The sequence below is a fragment of the Mastigoproctus giganteus genome, chromosome 7 (genome assembly GCF_048544385.1).
Source record: "Mastigoproctus giganteus isolate SK-2022 chromosome 7, ASM4854438v1, whole genome shotgun sequence".
In the NCBI taxonomy this organism is placed as follows: Eukaryota; Metazoa; Arthropoda; class Arachnida; order Uropygi; family Thelyphonidae; genus Mastigoproctus; species Mastigoproctus giganteus.
Genome location: NC_143581.1, coordinates 47,216,748 through 47,243,767, shown reverse-complemented (window position 1 = coordinate 47,243,767; position 27,020 = coordinate 47,216,748). Strand labels below are relative to the sequence as shown.

The following is a 27,020-nucleotide window of genomic DNA, read 5'->3' as shown; positions in this document are numbered from 1 at the left end:
GTGGACACTGTGCAAAGTCAGGTCACACATTTAGAGACTGTGCAGTCCGAAGTGAGGAGCCTACTTGTGGGAATTGTTTTAAGAAGGGAGTGACGGCTGTGCATGTTGCGGCGAGTAGGAAATGTCCAGAATATATTAAGGCGACTGAAAATTTCAAAAAGAAGATCAATTATGGATAGAAACATTAAAATTTTGCAATTAAATGCACCACGTTCCAAGGCAGTTGCCGCCCAGCTGCATAAAGCAATGGAAACGGAGGATGTGGACATCGCCTTGCTGCAGGAGCCTTACTCTGTGGATGGTCAAGTGAGGGGATATCCTGTTGTTTATGAAGGTAATAGACCTACAACAGCAATCATAGTTAGAAATAAAGAATTTGTGGTAACTAGAATAAATTCTATGTATAGTGAGAAGTATATATGCTGAAGTGATATGTAATCTTGGTAGGTTTTATTTTGTAACAGTGTATTGTCCACCATCTGAAGAAATAGAGCCATATATAAGTTATTTAGAAAAGTTATACAGAGTGTTGGGTTCCGGTAGGGTGATGGCGTCCATTGACTCCAATGCTAACTCTCCCCTATGGGGTAGTAATGTCTCTAATGATAGGGTACAGATACTAGAGGAGTTAATTGAGTAGGTAGGTCCATGTCCAGCAACTCGGCAACGCACGGGCAGTCATTTTTTGATTTGACGATGGCGACTTATTCGGTCATGCATAAAATTAAACATTGGAAGGTGCCCGAGAACTTAACTACTAGTGACCACAATGGCATTTCCTTTATTATCGAAAATACTGATAATGTTAGAAAATATTATGACATTGAAAGATTTAAAATAAATAGTGCGACATGGGCCAGATTTGACATTGAATTTGAACAGAATGTCTTGCAGGTGGACTGGACTCAATTATCATCGGATGAAATGGTAAAAAGTTTAACTGAAATGATACAAATGTGCTGTAATAGGTGCATGAAGAAAAGGAAGGGTATGAATAGACCTGTGTTTTAGTGGACAATGGAGTTGACTCATAAAAGAAAATTAAGTGTTTAAGAAAAGGCGCCAATTTCAAAGACTCAGGAGAACTGGTGATAGTGAAATGTGTGATGTAGTAAAAGAACAGTATAGAGTTCTCAGACGTGACTATGTTCATGCCATCAACAGAACTAAGATTGAGAAATGGAGAAAATATATGATTGAGCAAGGATCTAAGGATCCGTGGAATTCTATTTTTAAATTAATTAATAATAAACGGCAAATTTTAGACATCTCCTGCTCTTTAGGAGAAGCGGAAAATGAGACTTTAACTTGGGAAAGGTCAGTAAACCGGATCCTGGATGACCTCTCCGGATGATCTAGAAGAAGAAAATGTCTCACATAGGCAGATTACTGAAGCAAATAGAAGGTATAATTCCCTTACATTAGAAGAGCCTTTTACAAATGTGGAGGTTGGGAATACCGTGTCCCTTGCAAGGGTACGCAAATCGCCGGGCCTGGATAAAATTGAAGTTGCTGTAAAAAAAAGAACTTATGAAAAATTTCCTGAAGTATATACAATAATGTATAACAAATGTTTGGAAGAGGGAGTTTTCCCGTCATGCTGGAGAAGGGCACAAGTTAAATTATTAATCAAAAATATGGATAAATTGTTAAATGATACCAGTTCATATCGTCCCATTGCTCTCCTTCCGGTTACGGCAAAAATTTTTGAACAGTTTTGTATAAACTGATTATTATTATTAAAATCAGTTTATTTCCCAAGAAACCTTGGGTCACCCCGGGACGGCTCTGTGCCAGAAGGGTGTGAATACAGACTAAGGTGCGAGGAACACAATGTACAATAAACAAGGGTACATTCGTGCTCGACCCGAGACTTTTACAGGGTTAAATAAACAATAATGTACAAAATATACAGTAATATACATGATTACATGAAAACAGAAAGTCTTTGCCATATACAAATAGGCAAGTTAAAAAAAAAAAAAAAGTCTGTCCAGGAGCAGGGGAGTATTATAGGTTCATAATCTGGTAACAGTTCTTGAGGATTTCCTTCCTGTAGGGCTTGTCTTCACAGAACCTATCAGGGTGGATCCTAAATTTATTGAAGATCCGAAGACTATTGGCTGGAAACATGTTCCTCAGGGAATCAATGTTTGACAGAGTAAGACGTAGAGGGAGACAGGAGTCGAGGTGCTTCCCTCTTGCCCTCCTCGGGCCAGAGATTAATGCGGATATTGATGGAGCATCAGTTCGCCTCGTTATAAGCCGTGCAAGCGTGAGAACATTTTTTGTCATGATGATATGTCTCCAAGGAGTGGTGCCTAGATTTGCTTGTAGGATAGCTCTGGAGATAGTTAGGGGGTGGCCTACCACCCTGTTCATCCATCTAAGCAACCAGTACTCTAAACTAAGATACTTCTGAAGGTATGAGGCAGGGGCAGATGACCAAATTTCCGAAGCATAGAGAGGAATCGGCGTAATACACTTCAGGATGTGCCGAACAAGCAGCGCTGGCTGATGCACACCAACGAGCTCTTGACGCACTGCCCAAAGAGCAGCGTACGTCTTTTGCCTCATCCTGGCAAAGTGAGGCTGAAATGTGAGCCCAACGTCCCAGGTGAGGCCAAGATCAGTATGAGAGGTCACCTTTTGCACCGGTTCCCCACTCACAAAGATTTGGATATCATTTTTGGCTCTCTTCTTGGTTATTGTCAGTTGTGCTGATTTGGAAGGGCTCAGATGCAGCCCTACTGTGGCAAGATAACTTTCCAAGCTCAATATCTGCCTAGAAGCTTGCTGGTTGATATCATGAATCTGATGATTATGATCTGAGCTCACGTAGAACTTCAGATCGTCGGCATAGGAAACAAAGTTCGGATTCTGAGCAAGGAAAGGCTCCAAAACTGCTGCAAACAGTATAGCTGACAGTACACTTCCTTGTGGGATGCCTCTTGAGACGTCAATAGTTTCTTGAAAGTCATTGTGGGTCACAGACAGATGTCTAGGAAGTAAAATAGACTTCAAAATTTGAAGTAAGGTTTCCGCCAGGCCGAAGTAGTGTTTCAGAATGGTAAAAAGAGCTGGGAGGTGTATTCTGTCATAAACCGATTGATGATTAGTTATAACAATAAAGGCCTAGCATCAAGAAAACAATATGGTTTCAAGAAAGGTCTTTCGACTGAAGATGCAGGCTATAAATTGGTCCAGGTTGTGGAGAGCAGTGGGATGAGATATGTGCTAGGTATTTTTGTGTCAATTTTAAAGGTGCCTTCGACAGATTGTGGTGGGAGAACATCTTTAATAGGATTAGTAAGACAGATTGCTCTAATAAAATTTACTCTGTATTCAGGAATTATTTTAGTGAACGACAAGTTGTTAAAACAAGATTTAGTGAGGTGAGCAGGAAAATATATCGAGGTTGTCCTCAGGGCTCGGTGATAGGCCCTTTTGCTTGGAACATGGTATTCGATGAATTTTTGAATGAGGAAATACTAGATGTGGAAATTATCGCCTATGCGATGATTTGGTTATGATTGTCTCTGGAAATGCCAGATCACAAGTTGAAAGTAAGGGTGACGAGGCTTTAAGCAAGTTAGCAGACTGGTCCAAAAAACATAAGTTATTAATATCTAATGAAAAGACTGTCCAAATGTTATTAAAAGGAAAACTGAGTATGAACCGGGCTCCTACTGTGAGGCTTATGGGTGATGCAGTTCGTTACGTGAGTGTAAATAAATATCTTGGACTCAAAATTGAAGAACGGTTGTTTTTTTACCGAACATGTTAAATACTTAAAAGAAAAAATTCGGACACTGTATGCTAAGCTCCGGAGGTTAGTGCGTACTGACTGGGGGATAAAGGGCAGAGCCACAAATTTACTATATGAATGCTTATTCCTGCCAATCATAATGTATGCCTCTGGGGCTTGGGTGCACAGAATACCAATAGTAATAATTCAAAAGCATTTGATCCAAGCACAAAGATTTGCATTATTAGGAATAACTCTAGCGTGTCGAACTGTCTCCTCAGAGGCCTTGCAGGTGGTCTCGGGTAGGGTACCTGTTCAGTCAATGGTTTTATTGGCAGATCTGCTGTTCCTAACAAAAATAAATATAAACAGGACATATTTAGGTATAACATCTTGTCCTGATAATACAAAGACTTATTCAATATTTGACGTTAAATTAGAAAAGAAAAGGATAATGAAGGAAATTTTAAATAAATGGCAGGAAAATTGAGATATATGTGATAAAGGACGGCAGACCTATGAGTTCATTCCAAGGGTAGAAATTGTGGACATGAAGAAGAAACCATGGCAACAGTTTGGACTGAACTCAATGTTCCTATTGACTGGACATGGACTGGCCTTGAGACTTAATCAGTTGGGGCTGGTGGACAGTGGACTTTGTCATTGTGGTAGTCCAGAGACATCATTGCACATTATGTTCGATTGTGTAACCTATGTTGATTTGAGGTATGAATTAGAGATGTCTCTTGGAAGTCTGGAGAGAGGTGGTCTGTGGATCATGTTTATGAATAAATGCCTCTTCTCTTATTTTAATAAATTTGTAGTCGCGGTTTTTAGCAGAAGGAGAAGGATACGGGAAGATAGTAGAGGCCCGCTTCCTCGTGGCAGGGACGGGAGCTCCCATAATTAAGATGAATGGATTTAATTAAGATTTAATCTTTCTTATGGGAGGCCAAGGTTTCCGTAGCCGAGTGGGCAGGAGCGGGAGTGCAGTAGCACACGCTCTTTGAGTAGACCGGAGTTCAAGCCCCTGATTGCTGAATACGGTCGATCTGCCAACCCGCACTGGACCAGCATGGCAGATTATAGTCCATTTCCCTCAGCATGAATTGTCGAGGAGGCTTCCATCCTGCAGTCGGTTGATAATGGCTGCACTTTACTTTTTTTTTTTTTTTTTATGGGAGGCCAAGTGGCCGATTTAAAGTGTAATTTATTTTGAGTTGAGTTGAGTTATATTATATTAATTAACAAAATATTTTAATTAGACTAACAATATAAAACTATTTTCATGACATTAACCATGGATGGACTTCGGTCCAGGGAATGGTAGTCTGAAAACAGGAACTTAATGGAATGACCTTTCCGCATCCTCCGTATTTGTGGTGACGGGCTCGAACCCCGGTCTAATCAAGAAGCATGTGCTACGCACTGCTGATCCTTCCCACCTGGCTACGGAGGCGCCTGCGGTGTCATGCTTTGAGCGATGTTCCACTGGGATACCCTGGGTCCTGTCATCCATGTGCCGGGCACTCTGGAGATGGAAACCCCTGGTCCCATTTGACCCTAAATACCTAAACATCAAGTGGTCAGTAGCCACTTGAACACAAATTGGCACTACTGGTGCCAAAGTCCCCTCTCCCTTCCCCCCCCCCCCACTCTCTCTCGCGCTCTGCCTTGGTCGGGGCTTCCTCGAAAAAGGCAGCTCAAACTCTCATGCTCTAAAACAGGAAATGAAACGAAGTTGATTTCCCTCCCCTCTCTCCCTCCTCCACTGGCGCCCACAGACTGGGGCACAGTCTGGGCTTGTTCACCCCCAACCCCCCACTCTCTACTTTCTAAACAACATGTCCTCCCTGGGTAAATCTTTTCAACAGAATGGACGGGCGAGCTAGTTAGTAGAGGAGGCCTTGTCTCCCCGCAGCTACGGACGAGTACTTGGAAGCAGGCACCCTATGGCTACTGCTTCCAGGTACCCAAAGGGCCAAAACATGACATTACACCTCAGAACAAACACTAAGCTCACAAGCAGTGTTTTCTTTCCTGTCATTTCTTTCAGTGCGGGATGGAAAACTTTTTTTTTTTTTTTTTTTCTTCCGCTCGGCACGGGACGCGTCCTCGTGACGGGCGGAGGAGAAGTCTCTCTTGTCACTTTTTTTTTTTTTTTTTTTTTTTTTTTTTGCTTCCATGACACACATGGCCTTACCCTGATAGAGGGGCGCCTCCGTATGCAGGAGCAGCAGTGCGTAGCACACGCTTCTTGATGTAGAATAGGGTTCGAGCCCGTGACCACCAAATACGGAGGATGCGGAAAGGTCAGGAAATGACCACCGCATATCCCCGGAGCAATATGGCCTTAGTTGCTAATGCTCTTAAAAACCAAATAACAACAACAACCACCCTGACAGAGTGTGTGTAAAATTGGAACAGAGCAACCAGACAGAGATGAACACATGTTCTAGGAGCTGCCCCCCCCTCCCCCGCACACACACCGAAACATCATTGCTGACCAGATACACCCTTTCATATCAACGGTCTTCCCCTCTGGCGGTGCCGTCTTTCAGCAGGATAATATGCCCCGCCACACCGCTCGGATTGTTCGAGACTGGTTCGCGGAACAGAGGAAGACTTCCAGGTATTTCCCTGGCCTCCAAATCTCCAGACATCAATTCCATCGAGCATCTGTGGTTTGTGTTGGAACAACAACTTCGTATCTGCGGCATCTCAACCACGGACCTTACAGGAGTTAAAGGATCTTCTGGTTACATGTTGATACCACAAGACATATATAGAAATCTTGTAGCGTCCATGCCTCGCCTGGTACGAGCTGTTTTGGCTGCACGTGGAGGACCAACATCATATTAGGTATTAGTATTAATGGCCGCATGGTGCAAGAAAGCCTATGGCTTATGCTGCACCAGCCAAAAAAAAAAAAAAAAAACCGAATAAAACAATGATAAAAAAATAATAATAAATAATAATAATTAATAAAAGAGAAGGAAATTAAACCTATCATCCTATGCACTTCCCTGACCCAAGGTACTATCCAGATGACCTTTGAATTTCCCCAAACTGTCAGCCTCTACCACCCATGTAGCCAACTTATTCCAGTAATTTATAACTCGCTGGCTAAAATAAAACTTCCTGCAGTCCAATCTAAACATTCCCCTCCGTAACTGGAATTTATGTCCCCTAGTTCTATCATCATTTATAATCTTAAAAATTTCGTCCTCATTCGTTTTACTGATGCCTCCAGAGCCTTAAACACCTCAATCAAATTTACTCTAAGGTGTCTAGTTTCCAAACTCTGCAACCCACATATTCGAAGTCTTTCTTCATAAGGACGCCCTTTTGCCGATCACACCAGGCGAGTTACCCGTCTTTGCACCTTTTCTAGAAGCTCGATGGCTTTCTTTAGGTGCTGTCTCCATACTTGAACACAAGCCGACCGGGATAGCCAGGTGGGTAAAGTGCCTGCCTGGCAACCCAAAGGTCGCGGGTTCGAATCCCGCCTCGGGCTTGGATCACAGTAAAATGGAAAAACCTTGGGAGGTGCATTATGGCCACAGAAGCTGATGCGCCAACAACTAACAAAAAAAAAAAAAAAAAAAAATTGGACACAGTATTCCAAGTGTGGTCTAACAAAAGCCTTATATAATGGGATTATCACATCCCTATCTCTACTTGCAAAAGTTCGATAGATCATCGATAGGACACCATGGGCCTTTCTTGCAACCTGTTTACAATGCTCAGAGAATTTCATGTCTGACCGTATTGTAACACCCAAGTCCCTTTCCTGCAGTACTGGGTTTAGTTGAACTCCACCAAGTGAATAAGTTTTTTTGGGATTACTGTTTCCCAGGTGTAATACCTTACACTTTGTTGGATTAAAGCATAGCTGCCATTTTTCTGACCATTCCTGAAGTCTATCTAGGTCTCTCTGAAGAAGCTCAGCTTGACAGTGATCATTAACTACTTTACCAATGTAGGTGGTCACAATGTTTTGGCTCATCGGTATATACAGTATATATATATATATACACACACGCGTAGCGCCTATTGTCTTCACAATGTCCGTCTGCTCGCTCGCATGGTAACAGTGGACAGATTTTCACGAAATTTCGTATTTGGGCTTGCTAAAAATGTTTATCGAGTCATGCCAAATTTAATTAAAATCGACAAATAGAAATCCGGCAATTATTATTATTATTATTCCATACAATTTGTATGGAAAAAAAATTCATAGATTAAATGTAGTTTAAAAATGCAGTATTGTTAGCTTTAGACAGTCCATTCACTCTTCCCGTGTATTGTTACGCAAGACTAGTGAACGTGGTGTCGCTTGTGAAGAGATACAGAAAGAGAAAAGAGAGTAATAAATTATTATACAGTTGTAATTAAACTTTTAGAAAACATAAACTTATACAGTTTGATTAAGTATTCTATAATGTAATATAAATAATCGTAGTAATTAATTGATAGATACAAGTAACTATATTTACTTTCATTTCTATTAAGCATAGAAAATGAAAAAAAAAAAAAAAATCCATATAATTTAAGAAAAAATAAGGCGCCTCCGTAGCCAGTTGGGCAGGAGCAGCAGTGCGTAGCACACGCTTCTTGATTAGACCGGGGTTCGAGCCCGTGACCACCAAATATGGAGGATGCAGAAAGGTCAGGAAATGACCACCGCATATCCCCGGAGCAATATGGCCTTAGTTGCTAATGCTCCTAAAAAACGAATAACAAATAAACAAGAAAAAAATAATAATAATAAAATCGAACACGCCTGAAATGTAACGCATTGAGTGCATTAACTTTTTTCACTTATGAAACGAATTAATCCTTAAACTCAGAGCTCTCCAAAACGATGTTTTTTTTTCCCATGTCCAAAGGTCTCGCCAAATTTTGGATTGTATCAGCGTTGTTCTCACTCTGATTTCCTTCCACTGCATATATTTATTAAAATAGCCCTTCGGACATCACCATCTGCTACTCATTTCTGAGTTCGATTCCCATCAACGACTGTAGGAATTCCCAGTCTTTATTTGAAGCTGTAGTTAGTCGATCTCAGGCAGAAAGTACTGTATAGGGTTTCTCATGTTAGCGTATGCCAAGTTTTTCAGTCCATGCAACATGCAAATCGGCCCCGAACACACATTTCTACAGATATAATTTTCAACATTACGTTCCATTAAATACATTATTTATAATATTCATTTCTTCACGTACTTCATACTCGGTGGTCGGCTAACCCTGGACTCTTACCTACTCTGTAAACTAATAACTGACGTAATCAATTTAAAATGGTATTGGTTAAGCTTCTTCAGCTTAGTACAGCACACCTTCACTCACTCACCGTTGTTTACATGTTTTGGCATGAAACAAAGGAAGTTGCGTACTGTTGCATTTACCATCAACTTAAAGAACAAAAAAGGGTGGGGTACGAATTATTTTTGGCCTATATATGTAGTGTGGGCGTGAGAAAAGATTTGTAGATATTGCCTGAACTGGGATCTTCATATTTAGCTACATAACTGGTATCTTTGGGTCGTTTTTGACCCGAAAAATGAAAGCTTTCAGTTTTTATATTAATCGGTTGAAAATGTGAAATAAGTAATATATTTATATATTTCAGCTTATAAATATTTATTCGGATATATTATTCTGGGTGTTGTTAATATAAAAAATAAGATGGCAACATAAAACTCGAAAAGCGTGACTGTGTGAGCATCGTGACATAATGAAAAGTAAAGTCGAATAACTGACTTTGAAACATAACTTAATTATTATGTTGTTTTATATTTATAGTGTCTATGGTTTAATAGTAAAAAAAAAAAAAAACTATATAAAATTGGCAAACATGATTGATGGCACTCATCATAAAGAGTCAAAATTCACTGGCACTTATTGCAAATGATCTCAGCTATACTTATGTCAGTATTGCATACATAGAAATTTTTCTTTTGCCATTTCTAGATGAACATACATAGCATCTCTGTAGCTTTTTGCTGATAGAAACCTGCTCAATTTGCATGCTTTTTGCAACATTTGCAACATTGCACGTGACCGCAATGTTGTTTCAAAGATGCAGAACGTGAAGATCTACCTTTCTCTCTCTAATCACAGACTCATTTGAAAGAGCAAGCCGGTAGTCATTGAAGATGTGACTCAGTCAAACGTTTTCTAAGTTCATAATAAATTTTTGTCTTTTTTTGCATTGCCTTTTGCCACAGGAAGATGATAATTAAATTATAACTCCTTGTCTTTCCAGTTACAGAAGGCGATATTATTTATTTTTTCTCTCTAGATTATACACTTGGCTATCATTACTATCCGGATGCCTTTCGTTGATGGTTCGCCATGTCCTACCCAGGCACCGCGTATCAGAATATAAATATGCTCATAGGTCTTCGAGGAGACAGTAGTGTTATTGTGAATTCCAAATACCACGGACGACGGAGTTAACAAAAATCCCAGCTCGGAATGATAATAGGGTGCCACATAAGCAATCTGTTTATAAGTGAAGTTTATACAGCACTGAAGATCCCTAAATCTGTTGTATCTTTACCAGAGGCTGTGTATTGTATCTGGACTCTGTACATAATGCATTTGTCTGTCATTATTTATTTAATTTCTGTATGTAACTCGTGTCCTCTATCTGCATAGCTGCAAAGGAATATTTATTTGGAAATAAATTGATATTAATAATAAATCGACGATTGTTGATGTGACCTGCAAATGGAAGTGGACTGGTGCTGAAACGTGACAAGAAAATCCTGCAAAGAATCGTCCTCTGGAAATGTAGGTCAGTGAGACGACTGAAACACATGTCAGCCAGTGCAGTGCGTAGGATGCTGCATTATACAGGGTTACCACAGTCATGTAGCTGACTACAACCCACTATTCATCCTGACTGATGTGCCAGACACCGTATAGCTTGATGTATGATCCACCTTTCTTGGACCGTACACTAAGAGAAATCTGTGTTTTGGAGTGACGAGTCACGGTGGATGAATTACCAGTCTGACGGTCGTGCTTCGGTGTGGCGGATGGCGAAGAAAGCTACCTACCGGATTGTATCGACTCGAACAGTGAAATTTGGTGGGAGCAGCCTGATAGTCTGGGGCTGTTTTTCATGGTTTGGCCTGGGACCATTGATTTGTTTTTGACAATAAAACTATGAATGCTAAAGTCTATATAGGTAATAGGTAACTTTGTGCATTACCTATTACACTGCCAAGTAGGCAGCACATTGGGGGCCCACATCTGTATCAGCAGGACAACACTCGTGTCATTCTGCTTGCATTGTGACGAACTGGTTTGAGGACATGAACGTCGAAAAGTTGTACTAGCAACCTGTAGCTCCGACCTCAATCCTACAGAGAACCTTGGAATGAATTGGCTCGTCGGGTGAGTGTGAATAAAGTGCCCAAAACACAACCGAACTGGTGGCCGCTTTGAAGGCGTATGGCGGAAAAATTATAGGAGGACATTTACAAAAAAAAAAAACAAAACAAAACTGGTGGAGAGTTCCCCAGGAGATTAAGAGGTTGTCATGAAGGCTAAAGGTTTCAGCACACTATTAGTTATCATGTAAATAAAGGTTATTTGTAGATATGCAAGTTTCCAGATATTAATGGTAGGGCAGTGTATTTACGTACTTTGGCTGGCTAAGATTCTTTCTCGATGCCTGTATCAAATTTTGTATCCACTTGTTCAGACTCATCGTTTGGTTTCTCATGTAAAATCTTAAATCCTGATTCCGATTCATGGTCACTTTGGTGTGCTGAAACCAACATCATCATTTATTCAAATTAGTTTCATCACGAGATAAATCCTCATTTGTTATAAAACAACTAAATTAATAAACAAATGTCATGTCAAAATTGACGGGATTATGCAAAAAACATGTCTAAATTTGCTCGCAGCTTGGGGCTTTAGCCCTAACTGCATCTTAGCAAAAATATACCTAAATCATTCAGCTTAGTTAACAAAAATAGCTTGGACTATTACGTAATGAGCATTTGTGAGAATTATTGGCATCTCTACATCCAGGGTTCGTTGTTTGCGAATTTCACACAATGACAGAGGTTTTTATGGTGAAATTTGATCCGATGATCCCCCTTAACGATTAATTCGGGAGTGATCATTTTTACAATAATTTGAAAAACGACAGGTTGTTAACTCTGTTAATAACATGGATTCTCAAAAAGTATCCTTGGTATTAGAGTTAACAATCTTTGAAGAGGCGTGGGTTCATATCCGATCGGAGTATGGTAGAATTCTTACAAACTTCTTCAGGCGCCTCCGTAGCCAGGTGGGAAGGAGCAGCAGTGCGTAGCACACGCTTCTTAATTAGACCGGGGTTCGAGCCCGTCACCACCAAATACGGAGGATGCGGAAAGGTCAGGGAATGACCACCGCATATCCCGGAGCAATATGGCCTTAGTTGCTAATGCTCCTAAAAAAAAAAAAAAAAACTTCTTCCATTGACACTTAAACAGTAGCGCTTTTTCAGTCCGCTTATGAGCATAATATAATACACGAACTGTCACACTATGACCACAGTATCTGATGCGCCAAAAAATTGAGAATTTTTGGGTGCATCAACTGTTACAAAAATAGGTGTACTTCATGAGGTTTCTGAATAACTGGCCATCCCATGAAGTTGGTTACTTAGTAACATTCATCCAAGAGATCTTGTGTTGGCACTTGCTAGATTTCTGAGGTGTGGTTGTGGGATGTATTATTTCAGAACCGGTTCCAGGTATAACAGCGCCCTGTGCGAGATTTTTTTGGTGCGCCCTATCCAACTTCCTATTAAGTTTATGCATTATATTTTTACTATTAACTGAAAGCCGTGGTCCTCACGGCCACGTGTCCCGTGGGAAACGCCAGTGGCCCTGGACCCGTTTCTGGTTAGTTGAACACTATGTTTATTCATTGAATGCAGAATAACTGAAATCCGAACTCTTCCGAATTGCATGAATCGGAACGTAAGATTGACTTCATATCGCGACTCTCGGAAGATCGTGGGTTGAGATTTTCAGCAAATCAGTGAATTTGCGGAGAATTTTGCGCCCCCTAAATTTTGGCGCCCTATGTGGTCGCATCGCTCGATCGCCCCTGAAGACGGCCCTGATTATTTATGCAACATGCGTTTGTATTGTATATTGTATTTAATTTATACCTGAAGTCGAGTAAAATATAGCGTGTATCTGCTAGATACGAGACGTGGTATATTGTCTTGATATTTTTTTACGTAGATTTTGGAATTAGAATTAAAGAATCGGTCCCAGGTTCATTTCAGTAGTTATAAATATTAAATACAATAAGGACACGAATCTATAACGTGTAAAGATTACGCTGTTTTATTGAGAATGTTAATTGAAAACACCCCAACAGGAACACTTAGAGATTGGCGACCTTTCCAGAAGTTACTGTTTCTCGTCTTCAGGCCTAGATTGATGTGGAACAGGATCCTGTGGGAATTTCAGTTGGTAGATCCTGAACCACACCCTTTCCCCCTTCCAGTGTAGATAATATCTTCAGATTTTCCGCTCTTTTTCACCCTTAAAAGAATTCTTGGATGGACAGAAGCTTGACAGCAACACTGTCGTACAGGCAGCCTGTTCTTCAGGGATGCTAACCTGTCTTGATACTTCTATTCTGCAGGGATACTGGTGGGAAAGTGAATACAGTCGAGAAGACTGCATAGTATTGAGACAGGCAAGATGATTTATTGATAGCATTATAATTAAAACTCTGGTTTAAATTTGAACTCTCCTTCCTCATATCTTGTATTTTTGCTATCTTAAAAAAAAAAAAAAGCAAGAAATTCAGTATCACCTAGTTGCTGTCCAAAAATTGCAAAGTTGACAAAGTCATTTTTTGTTTAATTAAATCAGAAAATAAAATAAATACCTTTATCCTGGAATAGGACGATCTAGTTCAGTTATTAGAGAATCTTTGCTAGTTTGGGTGAGTGCATGTTTCAATATGGATTTGAGATATTGCGTTTGAAATTTTGCTTTTCACAAATGATCCCTCTACTGTCCTCATAAATCGGTTTTCGTATAGATTATTTGTTATTGTTCTCATTTACTTTTTCAAATAAATTCACATAGTAGATCTGGAAACTGTATACCTTGAATGGAGACTGCTAAAGTGATTTCTTATTAGTCGTATTTGTAACATAATTCAAATATAAATACGGTGACTATCAATCAGCCAAAGTAAAAATAGGTCGGGAATTTAAATCTGATAATAATAATAAATTCTTTATTCACATAATAATCAAGGTTAAACGCTTATACTGGATGATTCAAAATTCTCACAACCCGATTATTAGTAATTAAAATGCGTTAATTCTTTTACTATAGCAGTAAATGTAATAATAAATGATGTAAGCATCTTTTCATCATATTCGAATCAATGAATAAACTAAACTAGTTAAACATTTTCTTGGGGAGCAAGGAACTACCCTCTCCCGGGCGGGGGTAGCTCCCGTAGGAGAACCTTGAAAGTTCAATACCCCAAAACGGGGCATTGAAATGTCAAGAAACGCGAAGTGTAGTTGTCTGTAACCTCGTGTGTAACCGACTGTCGATTTTAGGTCTGTGAGGGGAAACCGGAGTACCCGGAGAAAACCTCACTCCACGGCCTGAGATCGACTAACTCAGCACCGAGTGGAAGAAGGCAGGAAAACTTCCTAAACACCTTCTGCTGGATTCGAACCCAGGCCCTTCCACTCGGCGAACAAGCACGCTACAACTGTGCTACCGTGGACCACGAGAACAGCAGCGCAAGTCAAGTTATATACTTAAGTTTCCCCGTAATAGTGGGATCGTTATAAGTAAGCGAATCGTTCATCTCGCGAAACTCAAATATCATTAATTAAAATGTGTTAATTCTTTTACTTTTAGATTATGTAATTATTAAATTTTATAATAAACACTGAAAATGTGCATATTCAAATTTCAAGAACATGGAATTTTGAAATCTTTTCATCATATTCAATATCCTTTGTATGTTTTTTTTTTTTTTTTTTTTTTAGTGTGTGTCACGAACTCTAATGTATTTCAGGAAAACGGATTAATAATCATGAAATTGTTGATTTGTTTAGTTCTAGTAAATTTTGATATTTGCTCGAAATTCCGCTTTGACGTTCGCATTTTTATTTATGCGATTTTGGAGGAGTTTGTCAAATAAGTGTAACCTTACAACCGCTACTCTGCATGCGGAAATATACAGTGTCCAGAGATATGGTTTTGCACGATTTGCGTATGATTATCAAAATGAGACAGACTATTCATGAAAGTCCTTAATACTTTTTTTATATTAAATTGTTTCTTTATCGCACACAGGACTTCAAATACTATATTTCGGGGAGAGATAATAATCCTAAAACTGATTATGATAAGTAATTGGGAGGGGGAAAAAAAAACAGACTGAAAATAAAATTACTTCTCAAAGTGAAAAAATATCATCATGCTTTTTTTGAAGGGTAGGGGATGTATTCCCAATATGTCCTTGTTTTAAAAATAGGAAAAGTGGATGAATGGTTAATGCGAAACATTTTCTAAAATACAAAAATATTTTTGCTATTACTTCCCTTTTCGGGGTGTATTAGTGTAAAGTGTGTTTAGGATCTAACGGCACCAGGGGTTTCCCCAATCTCCGCGTAGTATACGTAGTCGTCGTGTGTTACAGTACGCTGTAAAGGCCAGAGATTTAAAAGTGTATGTATATTGTTATAGTGTAGTGTCATGTACTCGTTGTTCAACTGGCCATTTAGCCGTTGGACCCCTATTGGGGTCCAACGGTTAAATGGCCAGTTGAACAAAGTGTGGGCAACGGTGGAGGCAGACCAGGTGCCCAATCATTTTTTTATCACTCTGGCAGGCCCTGCCACCTAGTTTCCTGAGATATCAGTAGCTAGGGCCAATGGTTGGGAAGGAAAAAAAAAAAAAAAACAGGCAACGCTCGATTTTCAAAGGTAAGACACTAATGAGGTTAGATGGCTGCTAATGCGCCATAAAAATTTTAAATCTAACCTAACCTAAGCCAAAAGGTGATGCACGATTCAGTTTGGTTAGTTAAATTTTTGATTGTGTAGTTTAGGCAGAGTGGGGGACGACTGGGGGGGGGGAAGACAGAAATATGGGGTCAATATGGAAGGCGATCCCAGAGAATGTCATTGGGGCAGGAATATTCCCCACTGACATTCTCTGGGTTCCCTGCTCCTCCCCGCCAGGGGAAGAGAAAGAAAGGTGGTAATGGCAGATGATGCAGGAAAGCAAGCTTATACTCATGAGCTAAAATATTATGACTATCTGCCTAAATGTGTGAGGCTATCTTTCGCCGTAATAACCACTTGCACCGGTGGCATGACTCCACGAGAACGCAGAAGGTGTTCTCAGCTATCCTGAAACAGCTGGACAGATAGTCGTCCTGAAGTTCGGCAACGGAGCGAGGTACTGGCGAATGCTGCGTACCACCGCATCCCACAGATGTTCGATGGGGTTGACGTTGGGGGAATTTGGCAGCAAAGGGAGCACCCAAAATACTTGGACATGATCCTAGAACTATTCCTGCACAATGCGGGCCTTGTGATACGTTGTCTTATTTAAAGAGTCCAATGCCATCTCGATACACGGTCACTATGTAGGGCAAAACTTGTTCCGAAACACTGCGGAGGTTGGATTTGGAGTTGAGGGGTTCCATATAACATTCCTGTATGAAATTAACTGTTAAACTCTAAAAACTTAAACATGAATGATATAAATAATATTAAGTTTTACCAGTTTTCGTGCAAGGAACAGTTGATGCTTTATCATCAATTCTGAGAACTACATGTTTAGAAGATTTTATATATATGCAGTGGTGACTATTACTAATACACAAAAAAATTTTAAAGAAGGTTTATCACATAAATCTTTTGGCATCCCTCATATTGTGTGATTAACTTCACAGCTGGGTTGTCATGTTTGCAATACCAGGGTGCCCACCCAACAAAAAAGGGCCAAATAGCCCTGAAACGGTGCCGTCTGGGAGAGGGTTTGATGGGGCCCTTGTTACCGCGATTAGGTAGCAACAGTGTTCGTTAACGGTGAAATGTTGCCTATTCGTGGGCTTCATGAGTGTTTGAGATCAGTGAGTGTGAGGAGTAACTGTTCCTTTCCTCTTTCGACAACATTTATTCCTTCCATACTATCATTTTCCTACACTTCTTTTTTTGCTTTCCTAAGTCTAATAGGGACAGTATGTGAATAACAGAGTATCTTATCCCATACCATTTTTCAAACGGTGCTGTCTGAGTAGTGGTGCCCACCGAGAATAAGTAACAATAGTCTTCTCTATTAGTGAAGTGTTACCTATTGGAGGTAGTGCAATGCATGGGCAACTCGTTGTGAAGGATGAGCACAATATGAGATACAGATGAAATTATGCCTTTCACACTACTACCGTAGTTTTTCTTGAAGGGTTGTCTAGGGTGTATCCACATTGATATTAAATAAAATAAATTTTCTGTTTATACTCCGGGACGACCACACGGTCAGAGGAATTCACATGATAGAGAGAATACAAGAAACAGCACCGTATTCAGCAGTCACGGGCTTGAACCCTGGTCACTCAAGGCACGTATAGTTATGCACCCGTGTGCCTGACCACTCGGCTACGGCAGCCTCAATTATATAGATTACTAATATAAAATAACACTAATAATATAATATTAATACTAACATTAGGTGGCAGGTGACCCTCATCAACCGGTGCAATACCACCAGTTTGCTTATTGGAGACTTGAAGTGGTGAGATCCATGTTTAGTCTCTAGAGCAAAGTTTATGGCATCCAACCCCCCTTCTCCCTCAACCCATACACGGTACTACTAATACTAATATAAAATAGCACTAGTAATACATTAGTATAATATAATACTAATATGTACCAATACTAACACTAGGTGGTAATTGACTCTCATCAACCGGTGCAATACGGCCGCTTTGCTTATTGGGGGCTTGAATTGGTGAAACTCTTGTTTAGTCACCGGAGCAAAGTTTCCTGCATCCCTCCCCATCTCCTTCAACCCATGCACGATGCTAAGTACTATAGGTTTTAATACTTTTCGTATTAGGGGGTTTCAAAAAAAAAAAAAAAAAAAAGTTGTATTCGAGAAAAGAAATATACAGATTAATTAGAATGGAAATGAAAACACTAATTTTTACATACAGTAAGACTTTTTTTAAATATAGGCCTCAATATATCTTAGAATACAGAATTGGATTTTGGAAACCTCATTCCTCTGAAATATTTCATTTGTCTGAGGGACTAATCATTGATAGGTCTGACGTAACCGAGTGGTCAGAGCGAGAGTTTAGTAGCACACGCTTTTTGAGTGGACCGTGGTTCAAGCTCGAGACTGCTAAATACGTTTAACGATTGTATTCATGATTTATTGTAAACTTCTCTGACCTCGTGCCGGCGTGTAAATAAACAAGAGTAAATTTATTAAGTCGATGAAGCTCTCCAAAATCTAGAAATCGGATTACGGTGAAACAGTACACCATCTTAGCATTGTAATCATGAAAATTTAGTTTGAAGGCTTAAGCTGATCTTGTTAAATTTAAAAGTCGCTTTAAAATATTGTTTTCCAATCATCTCGCAGCACTTCTGTTTCATTATTATTATTATTTTTTTTTAAATCTTACCGTCCCTAAAAAATTTGATAGTGATCTCTCCAGCTCATAAGCAGTTGATGATTTCCCCCATTTAGTGCAGCAAAATTTACAAAATTGCATTCGATTAACGCATGGATTGCCTCTATAAATGAATGGTGGAAATTCTTCTGCAGCTTTCATCCCGCAGAACAGTTTAACTGACCTATCGGTTGGTTTACCCGTTCTTTGAAAACAAACATTTACTGTACATAACTGGGAAATGTTGTAGCTCCCTTTTATGATTTCACTGAAAGGCAACTGGAGAGAGTCGTAGTTCTGAAATGTGGGGTATCTTGACAGTTGAAAACATCTTAATTGGATGATCAGAAAGAACCGCTGCCTCAAGTTGTACAATTATAATGATGGGTTATCTGTTTAAAGGGTAAGGAAATTTTCAAATGTTTTATGTTGGGCAGATTGTTCTTAAACTACAGGGTGAGCACATCATAACGCTTTTGGTCATCATTGCATCTTTACTACCTTGGAGTAGTCCTGAGCTTGCGTTTTAATAGCCTGGCATTCTCCATCCTGCGACACCCAACGCACATTTTTAAATTAATAGTTTCTCTCGCGGTTCACTTGTTCATTCTCGTCACGAGTGCACGTGCTTGCCGTTTCTCGTGAGAACTTCGTGACACGATCGTAATCTCCAGTACACACTTGAGGGTATTATTCTCGTCATTTGTCATCTACAGAGGTTTGCTTGGTTTTCGCAACCTTTTTTAAGGGTTTAATTAGGAAAAATGCCAAAAATATAATCCTTTTGACAGTGTAGTTATAATCGTTGGGGCTTACACACGATGTGATGAAAAGTTATTACAATAATTAAGTTTTTTTGTATTTTTTTTTTTTTTTTTTTTTAAATTATGAATTTGCCATTTCGGTTAAAACTTCAAGTTATCATAACGGAAAAATACTGCATACAAAATTTTTCATTGGTAAAGAAGTATAAGTTTTAAAGTTCAGCAGTTGCCATATATCTAATATTTATTGTTGCTCGTAACTGAAGAAATGTCTGATGGAATTTGACAGTTACAGAAGAAATCTCACAATCTTTATACAGAGATTCTGTGGTTTCGTCTATACCTTTAAAACTGAATTGAAAGGGAGTCTGAAAGTCAATAATTAAATAATCCAAAACAGAACTGTTATTCTTAAATGGAGAGGATTACTATAAAGTGTATGAGCGAAAGAAAGTAACCAACCAATACCAGAAAATATCAGTGTTAAACTTCAATTGCCATTTCTCATCCTGTCTGCCTAATTTTTATAGATCATGTTGCAGCAGCATTCCTTCATTATTGTCATTAACTATCCTGCCAACTTAGACATTAAGCATGATATAACTTCATCAGTATCATTAATAAATACAGAAAACACTTGGCCGAGCACCGAACCCTGAAAGACTCCAGTAATAATATTAGTCCAAGAAGACCAGTGCCCATTGATAACCACCACTGTTTCTTCTCTTACCCAACCATCCCTTAATGCCACACTGCTCTAGTTTGTACAGCAGTCTTTTATATACAACAGTAACAAAAGCTTTCCTGAAATCCAAGTATATGATACCAAAATTATATTTTGCACCCAGTTCCTTTGTGACTACATCCTAGTATCCAGTAATATTGGTCAGACAAGGTCTCCCCTTAATGAACCTGTCCTGTGAATGACGTATAACTGAAATCTTGTCTAGATGGTCCTGCATTACCTCTTTAACGAGTGACTCCATTATTTTCCCTGGAACAGAAATTAAGCTAACAGGTCTGTAATTACTCATATCACCCTTTGATAACCCCCTCTCTTTGTGAACTGGGGATACATTAGCACATCTCCAATCCACAGGAGATGTGTGAATGTGCACTTCTGTGCTACGAGTTTTATCAGTTTATTTGACATTCAACAGTATTTCTTAGTTGGTATGAAAAGTCTAGTAGCTTCTACGATTACTTCCCTGAATGCTTCCCATTTAGAATTTGCTGTTGGTAACATTATCAGATTTCGCAACGGTATAGAATTTAGAAACTGTCTGAGACAACTGTAGTCAACCTCAAAAAAGCAAAAGCTGTTCCCTTTACTCTTGACAGTAGTTATATCTTTAAGTAAATCCCACATGGTTTTCTGGCCACCCTATTTCTCTGTATAGTTCATTGCACTCATGACAGTCATTAGGCTTTTAACACACTCCTCATGTTTTCCCATTGCATATATCACGTCACACCGACTCAGCATTTCAGTAGCCGTCCACATCAACTGGATGCATTGCCATAGATATTGTGTGCTAAGAGCATAATCCCTACCCCTCCTGTCCTTTCTGTACACACTGTATTCTCCATATTCAAATTCTGCATCCCTTATATCTAAGTGACACCACATCTCAGATATACCCACAATGTCTGCATTTGATGACTTGACGAGCACTTTAGGTTCATCAAATTTATTTTCTATGCTCCTAGCATTGGTGTACATGCAGGTATACGTGCACCTGGTCTTATTCTTAGTTGCCGTAACACAGCCCATGTATATACAGTTGTCTCCCCGTAGCCAGGTGGGAAGGAGCAGCGGTGCATTAGCACACGCTTCTTGATTAGACCGGGGTTCGAGCCCGTCACCACCAAATGTGGAGGATGCGGAAAGGTCAGGGAATGACCACCGCATATCCCGGAGGAATATGGCCTTAGTTGCTAATGCTCCTAAAAACCAAATAACAACAACCCTGTATTTGACGGCTTATAAGACGTACTTTTTTTCCGAAAAAATTCCTTGAAAAATCACCCTGCGTCCTATATGCAGAAGTGAGCCCTCCCTCATTGTCGTCGGGGCGAGCGGGCAGGTTGTATTTCGCCGTTCGGTCAATAATTTCGTTTCTGAAGGATAACAGGACACCCTGTGATACTTTTGAACTTGCAGAGTTGTTTGGAATCAGTTCCAAGGAGTTTCGAAAGCCATGGAACACAGAAAAAGCCTTAGAAGGCGATGGAAGCTTCAAGATCCTTCTCCAGGTTTTTCAATAGTTCGCCGATCCTTTAAAAGGTGGCATGACCGGCGGGCCAGTCTCCTTGTACAGTAGTGTACTTTAATTGTGTGTGTGAAGTGACTATAATCACAATGAATTGTAATCATTGTGGGTGACTGAAATAAAATAAAGAACAATGTTAATTGTATACCAGTTGTTTTTAATCAGAACCCCGTTTCGTAACAATATTGTTTAATCTTGGCGCTTGACATTATTTTAATGTATTTTACCCTCAGAAAATGGCTGCAGGAGAAAAGAGGTTTAGTTACTCTACCGAGTTTAAACCAAACGTAACATGGTAACAGAGCTGCGGAAAGGATTTTTGGGCAGCCACCTACGGAAAAAATGGTACTCGTCTGGCGGGAGCAAGAAAAATAATTTAAGGCTTCTTAAAAAAAAAAAGTAAGCATAACCTTCGTCGTCCCGCTCCACATTGGCCAGAACTTGAAGATGTAAAAAAGCGGGTAGTAGGTGAAAGGAATTCAGGAAGAAGTGTTTGTACCAAAATAATTATGCATGAGGCTAGGATATTAGCAGAAGGACGAGGAATTCCGAATTTTTTTGGAACAGAAGGTTGGTGTTACCGATTCATGCAAAGGTATGGTTTGTCAATGTGTACAAAAACATCAGTTACACAAAAATTACCAGCAGATTATGAAGAAAAAATACTGGAATTCCATAAATTTGTAATAAAGGCACGAAAACGAATTTCTTTTGAACTTGGCCAAATAGGAAATATGGACGAGGTCCCGCTAACGTTTGATGCACCATCCAACAAAACTGTGAATATCAAATGGTCTAAAACTACTGGGCATTAGAAAACACATTACCCAGTACTTTTGTGCTGATGGCACAAAACTACCACCATTTTTCATATTTAAAAGAAAAACTTAACGAGGGTGTATTTGTTCATGTTCATCCAAAAGGATGGATGGATGAATCTATGACTCCAAAAAATATGGGCAGGGCAAGGCGTCCTGGTGATTTCTTCTCATTTGGGACCAGTTCAGAGTCCACAGAACTGAAGTCATTAAAAAGAGGGTGAGGGAATTGAATACACAGGTAATTGTCATTCCTTATGACAAGCCAATTGCAGCCTTTGGATGTGTCCATAAACAAAACATTTAAGCAAAATATGACAGAACAGTAGAACAAATGGATGGGAGAACCCGATCATGACCTCACATTGCACAGGTGTGTGAATGGATTAAGGAATCTTGGAGAAATATAAGTGATAAAATAAAGTCTTTCAAGAAGACTGGAATTAGTAATGCTCTTGATGGCGCTGAAGACAGTGATACCAACATTAGCGAGGAATAGTTTTTGGGATTTGAAGACGATGATTTTTTTTTCTTTGTTTTCAAAATGACTGAACTTTCCCTTTGCAGAACACTTTTTACCATTCCCTCACTGTCTTTTTGTTAATTTCCAATTCTAGTGGTAGTTTGCTTCATATAAAATATTTCCTAATGTAGCTAAGATTTTTTTTTTTATTTCTCTTTTAAATTGCTATATTGGTAAATGAATAATAATAATTAAATAATGTATTATTATACAGTATTAGTATTTTTCTTGCTGTTCTTATCACATGTTTAGGATAATATTTTTTTCTACTATACACATTAGAATAAATATTAAAGTCTAAATACAGTAAAACTTTTTTTTATTTTTAATTTTCCTTTCTAAAATGGTAATGCGTCCTATATGGCGTCAAATACGGTATTTACTGTTTTCCCTGATAATATAGACACCAACAATAACTATCCCCAGTGAGACCAATGCATTTTGCCTTGGGGGTTGCTGTGTTGCCTGATGTGTTAAGTGCGAGCTCTGGCGTTGAGGTGTGCAGCTAAGAGTTTGATGGACTCCACAAGTTAATTCCTTTGGTGGCATCTATCCTGTTCAAGTTATCATAAACGCCCATCAGAATGCTGAGTTGACGCATGATATCCGTACACTCTCTAAATGGAACACACAAAGGCTGTATCATGTCCTATTTAGACAAATCTGTAAACATCAAACAAGTAGTACATTTCTAAGGCCGTGATTCGGAGAACAAGCACTTTCCGCCCCAGTTCTCTCCGGAGCTACAGCACCCCGCTGTCCTTTTGCTTTGCTTCTCTGGTCAGGCATGATTTCGGTTCAAATTAAATTTAATCGAGAATACTGCGCACATATCAGGGAATGCAGTCAACATCGAGTTGGCGGTCCTAGCATTGATTTTTTTTTTTTTTTTGTGAGCAGCCTCTACCTTTGATATTTTGGGGGCCGAGATCTGACATTGTCTCTCTTTTAATTCTTAAAAAAAAAAATCATTCAGCTTTCACCCTGAAGACAAACATGGCATTTACCTTTCTGACAGAACACGAAACGTTTCACATAATTGCAACTTCTTGTCAAACAGTGAGAAGTGTAAATTTAAAAATTGAATAAAATAACATACCCCTCTAGGATAGTTTAATGGTTTTGACAATTATCACTTGTTTGGAATTCTTAAGGACTCTTCGGTCTGGACTGCAGTTAGTTGATCTCAGACGGATGGAGTAGTTTCATCGAGTTATTTTGGGTTTTTCAGCCCCTAAGCGTACCTTGTAATAAATGAATTACAAAAAAATCGTATGAATAGGGTACCATAGGAAGTCACGTGGAGACTGCCAACATGAACAGTGAGATGGGAAAGTCTACGCCTCTTGTGCTAATAACATGCATGAAAAAAAAAATAATAATAATAAAACAGCAAAGGACAAGAATATAACGGGTTAGCTCCTCCCCAGGTGCACGCAATTCACGTGACTTATAATGTTCTGTCAGCTTTAGAAGTTTTGTGTTGACAAAGGTGTATCTTCGAAACCTTTGTTTAATCTTATAATTGTACATGAGTTCCCCCCCCTAGTCTGTTTATATAATTGCATTTTATTTTGTGCTCTTTCAGTATTAAATTTTGTGTAATAATTTATTTTTTTTCTCACTCTTTTTATTTATGGCAAGAAATTTCATGTTAAAATTTAGAGGTCTTTTGTAATGATTTCTTATATTCATCGGCTCCTGTTGTAGCTCTCTTAATACCTTTCCGAATGATTCTGTAGCAGAATCATTCGAAGGGGGGGGGGGGGAAACGCAAGATATAAAAGTTAGGTTCCCTAGCTTTTATAAGTTTCACTTTCCTTAAATATTCATAAATTTCGCGCCCCCACCCTGTAGACCAAGTGCAAATAAACAGATTTGACATAATTCCTAAAACGGCGAGGTTTTCGGAGATTGAATTCGACGGTACTTTATGATAAGTAAACTGCACCAATCAAGCAAAGGATTAAAAAAAATAAATAAAATAATGTTTGTCCGTATTTAATTAAAAAAAAGTGCTTCTTACAAACAACACGCGTCCCCCAAAAGTTCAAATACGCCTCCCCCAGAGGGCGCGCCCCACACTTTGGGAACCTCTGTTCTGTAGTTCTCAACTGTCTTCAAATTCGAGAGCTGAGAAGACCAAAGATTCCACATATATTTGGAATGCTATTCAAACAATTTTTCAGAATCCTTACTCCGTGCGCAGTGGCATTATCATTCTGGGCCTCGCCAGTACTAAATGGCGATCGACAACAGTGCTTAGGAATACTAAAAGGTTGATGATAGTTTCCACAAGGATGGCGGAAGACCAGTATCATATCATAATGAATATTATTCTAACTGGAATCCTCGTTAGCTGCACGATGCACCCTGGATTTTTTTGATCCTTGTGGCGAATTCTTTTTCTACACCCATTTGTCTCCTTTAGTGGTAAGTGTGAAATAGGAATCATAGAACCATATTACACTTTTCCACTGCTCCAACGACCACTGTTAGCGTATACATACTACGTTATTGTAATCCAATATGTTTGTTCTGCAGACACGAGCGGCTTATGGAATGCAGTACAGCCGCGTAGACTCGTTACCTTTCCCTTCCAGTGATGCTGGTTGATGAGTGTACCTCCCAACCAGTATTTGAAGGTGACCAAAGGTTCTACTTGGAGCTAAGCTCGTTTCTGTACATTACCGAGTGACGTTTAGTAATTTATGGAAATCTCTTAGATTTGCTCTTTCATTTAGATTCGATCTAAAGTATTCGCATGCCCGATTATCTAATATTTTTGTTGAGTAAATGTATTATACAGGGTGATTTCTTATATGATTTGATCATTGCATAAATACAGTATTTAAAATTCTACAGGCAATTTGTGAAATAGTAGTAGTAGTAGTGGCATGTGATGCAAGAAAGCAAATGAGCTTATGCAGCATCAGCCAAAAAAAAAAAAAAAAAAAAAACCACGCCATTCCCTCCAAATGCCTGTCCAGTTCCTCCTTAAATTTATTCAACCTATCAACTTCCACAACGACAGATGGAAGTTTGTTCCATCTGCCGTTGGTTTGGTTAATGAGAAATCGCCCAGTATAAACTTTCTTTTCAGTTGTTGCAGTAGGTGACGATATTTGGTAGTTTGCACCAAATTATTGTTTGATTAAGAACCCAATTTTAATTTGATTAAAGAGTACAGGTCAGGAAACAGTTTACACATGATGTATGGGCTGGGCTGTATTTCTGTGGAATCATAATGAATGGAGTTAAGAGATTAATTGAGGAGATTAGTTAATGGGTTAACATAGCTGGACATAGCCGAAGGTAGGCACAGCTACCGACTTGTTGGATAGGTTTTAATTATTTATGAGTAGCGATAAATCTTTTGGGTTGGTTATATTGCAAGGAGTATAATATGCTGTATATTATTTCATTCAAATTAACCGATTAACTTTTCCCCCCCTTATGTTCTTGTTGCTTAAGTAAATACCATTCAATAATAACCACCTTTAGAATTAATTCTTTATACATAAACTTGCAATGGTATCCAATATTTTTTTTTTTTTTTTTGCGAACATACGTTTGCAGCACAATTCACTTATTAACGAATACGTTGATACTAGTGGTGGAAATTTGGGTCTCTCAAATTGCTGCTATTGTATATTTCTAAATGAACAGTTTGCTGTTCGGTTTAGAAATTTTCTATAGTGAACAGCAAATATGCTTGGATTTTATTAATTGCAAACTACTTGGGATGCATTTAACAAACAATTGGGTTTATTTTAACCAAATAAACGGTGCAAGAGAATAACTTAAAAGGTGGTGGAGATAGTGTATATAAAAAAATATATATATATATATATATATTATACCTTTTGGGGTAGGGATATATCTCTACCCTATGCCTTTGTTTAAAAAAATTAAGACTCAAAACAATGAATGAACCGTTAATGTGGAGAATTATGATCAGTTTACGCAAATTCTCCACATTTCTGCTTCTACACAAAGTCCGCTTAATCATTAAACTTGTTATTTTGATGAACGTTTAGAAACTATTTGCGAGCTGGATGAAGCGAGGCTGTGTATTGCTGCTTCTTTCAGCTGTGCTTTAAATCAATAATAAAATTTCCTTTTGGCATTTGCAGATTAGCCGTGTCTGATGCATCCGTTAAGTCAGTGGTTTTAGACCTTTTTTTTTTTTTT

General features: G+C 38.9%; 1 protein-coding gene across 1 annotated transcript in view; it reads left to right on the top strand.

The window, feature by feature from the left end:
- Positions 1–246: 246 nt before the first annotated feature.
- LOC150082877 (HEAT repeat-containing protein 3-like) overlaps positions 247–27,020 on the top strand; it is a 189,790-nt gene continuing 163,016 nt past the window's right edge. Inside the window, exon 1 of the mRNA XM_090378307.1 lies at positions 247–413. Coding sequence (XP_090234433.1) covers positions 247–413 — 167 coding nt within the window. The remainder of the gene's footprint in view (positions 414–27,020) is intronic.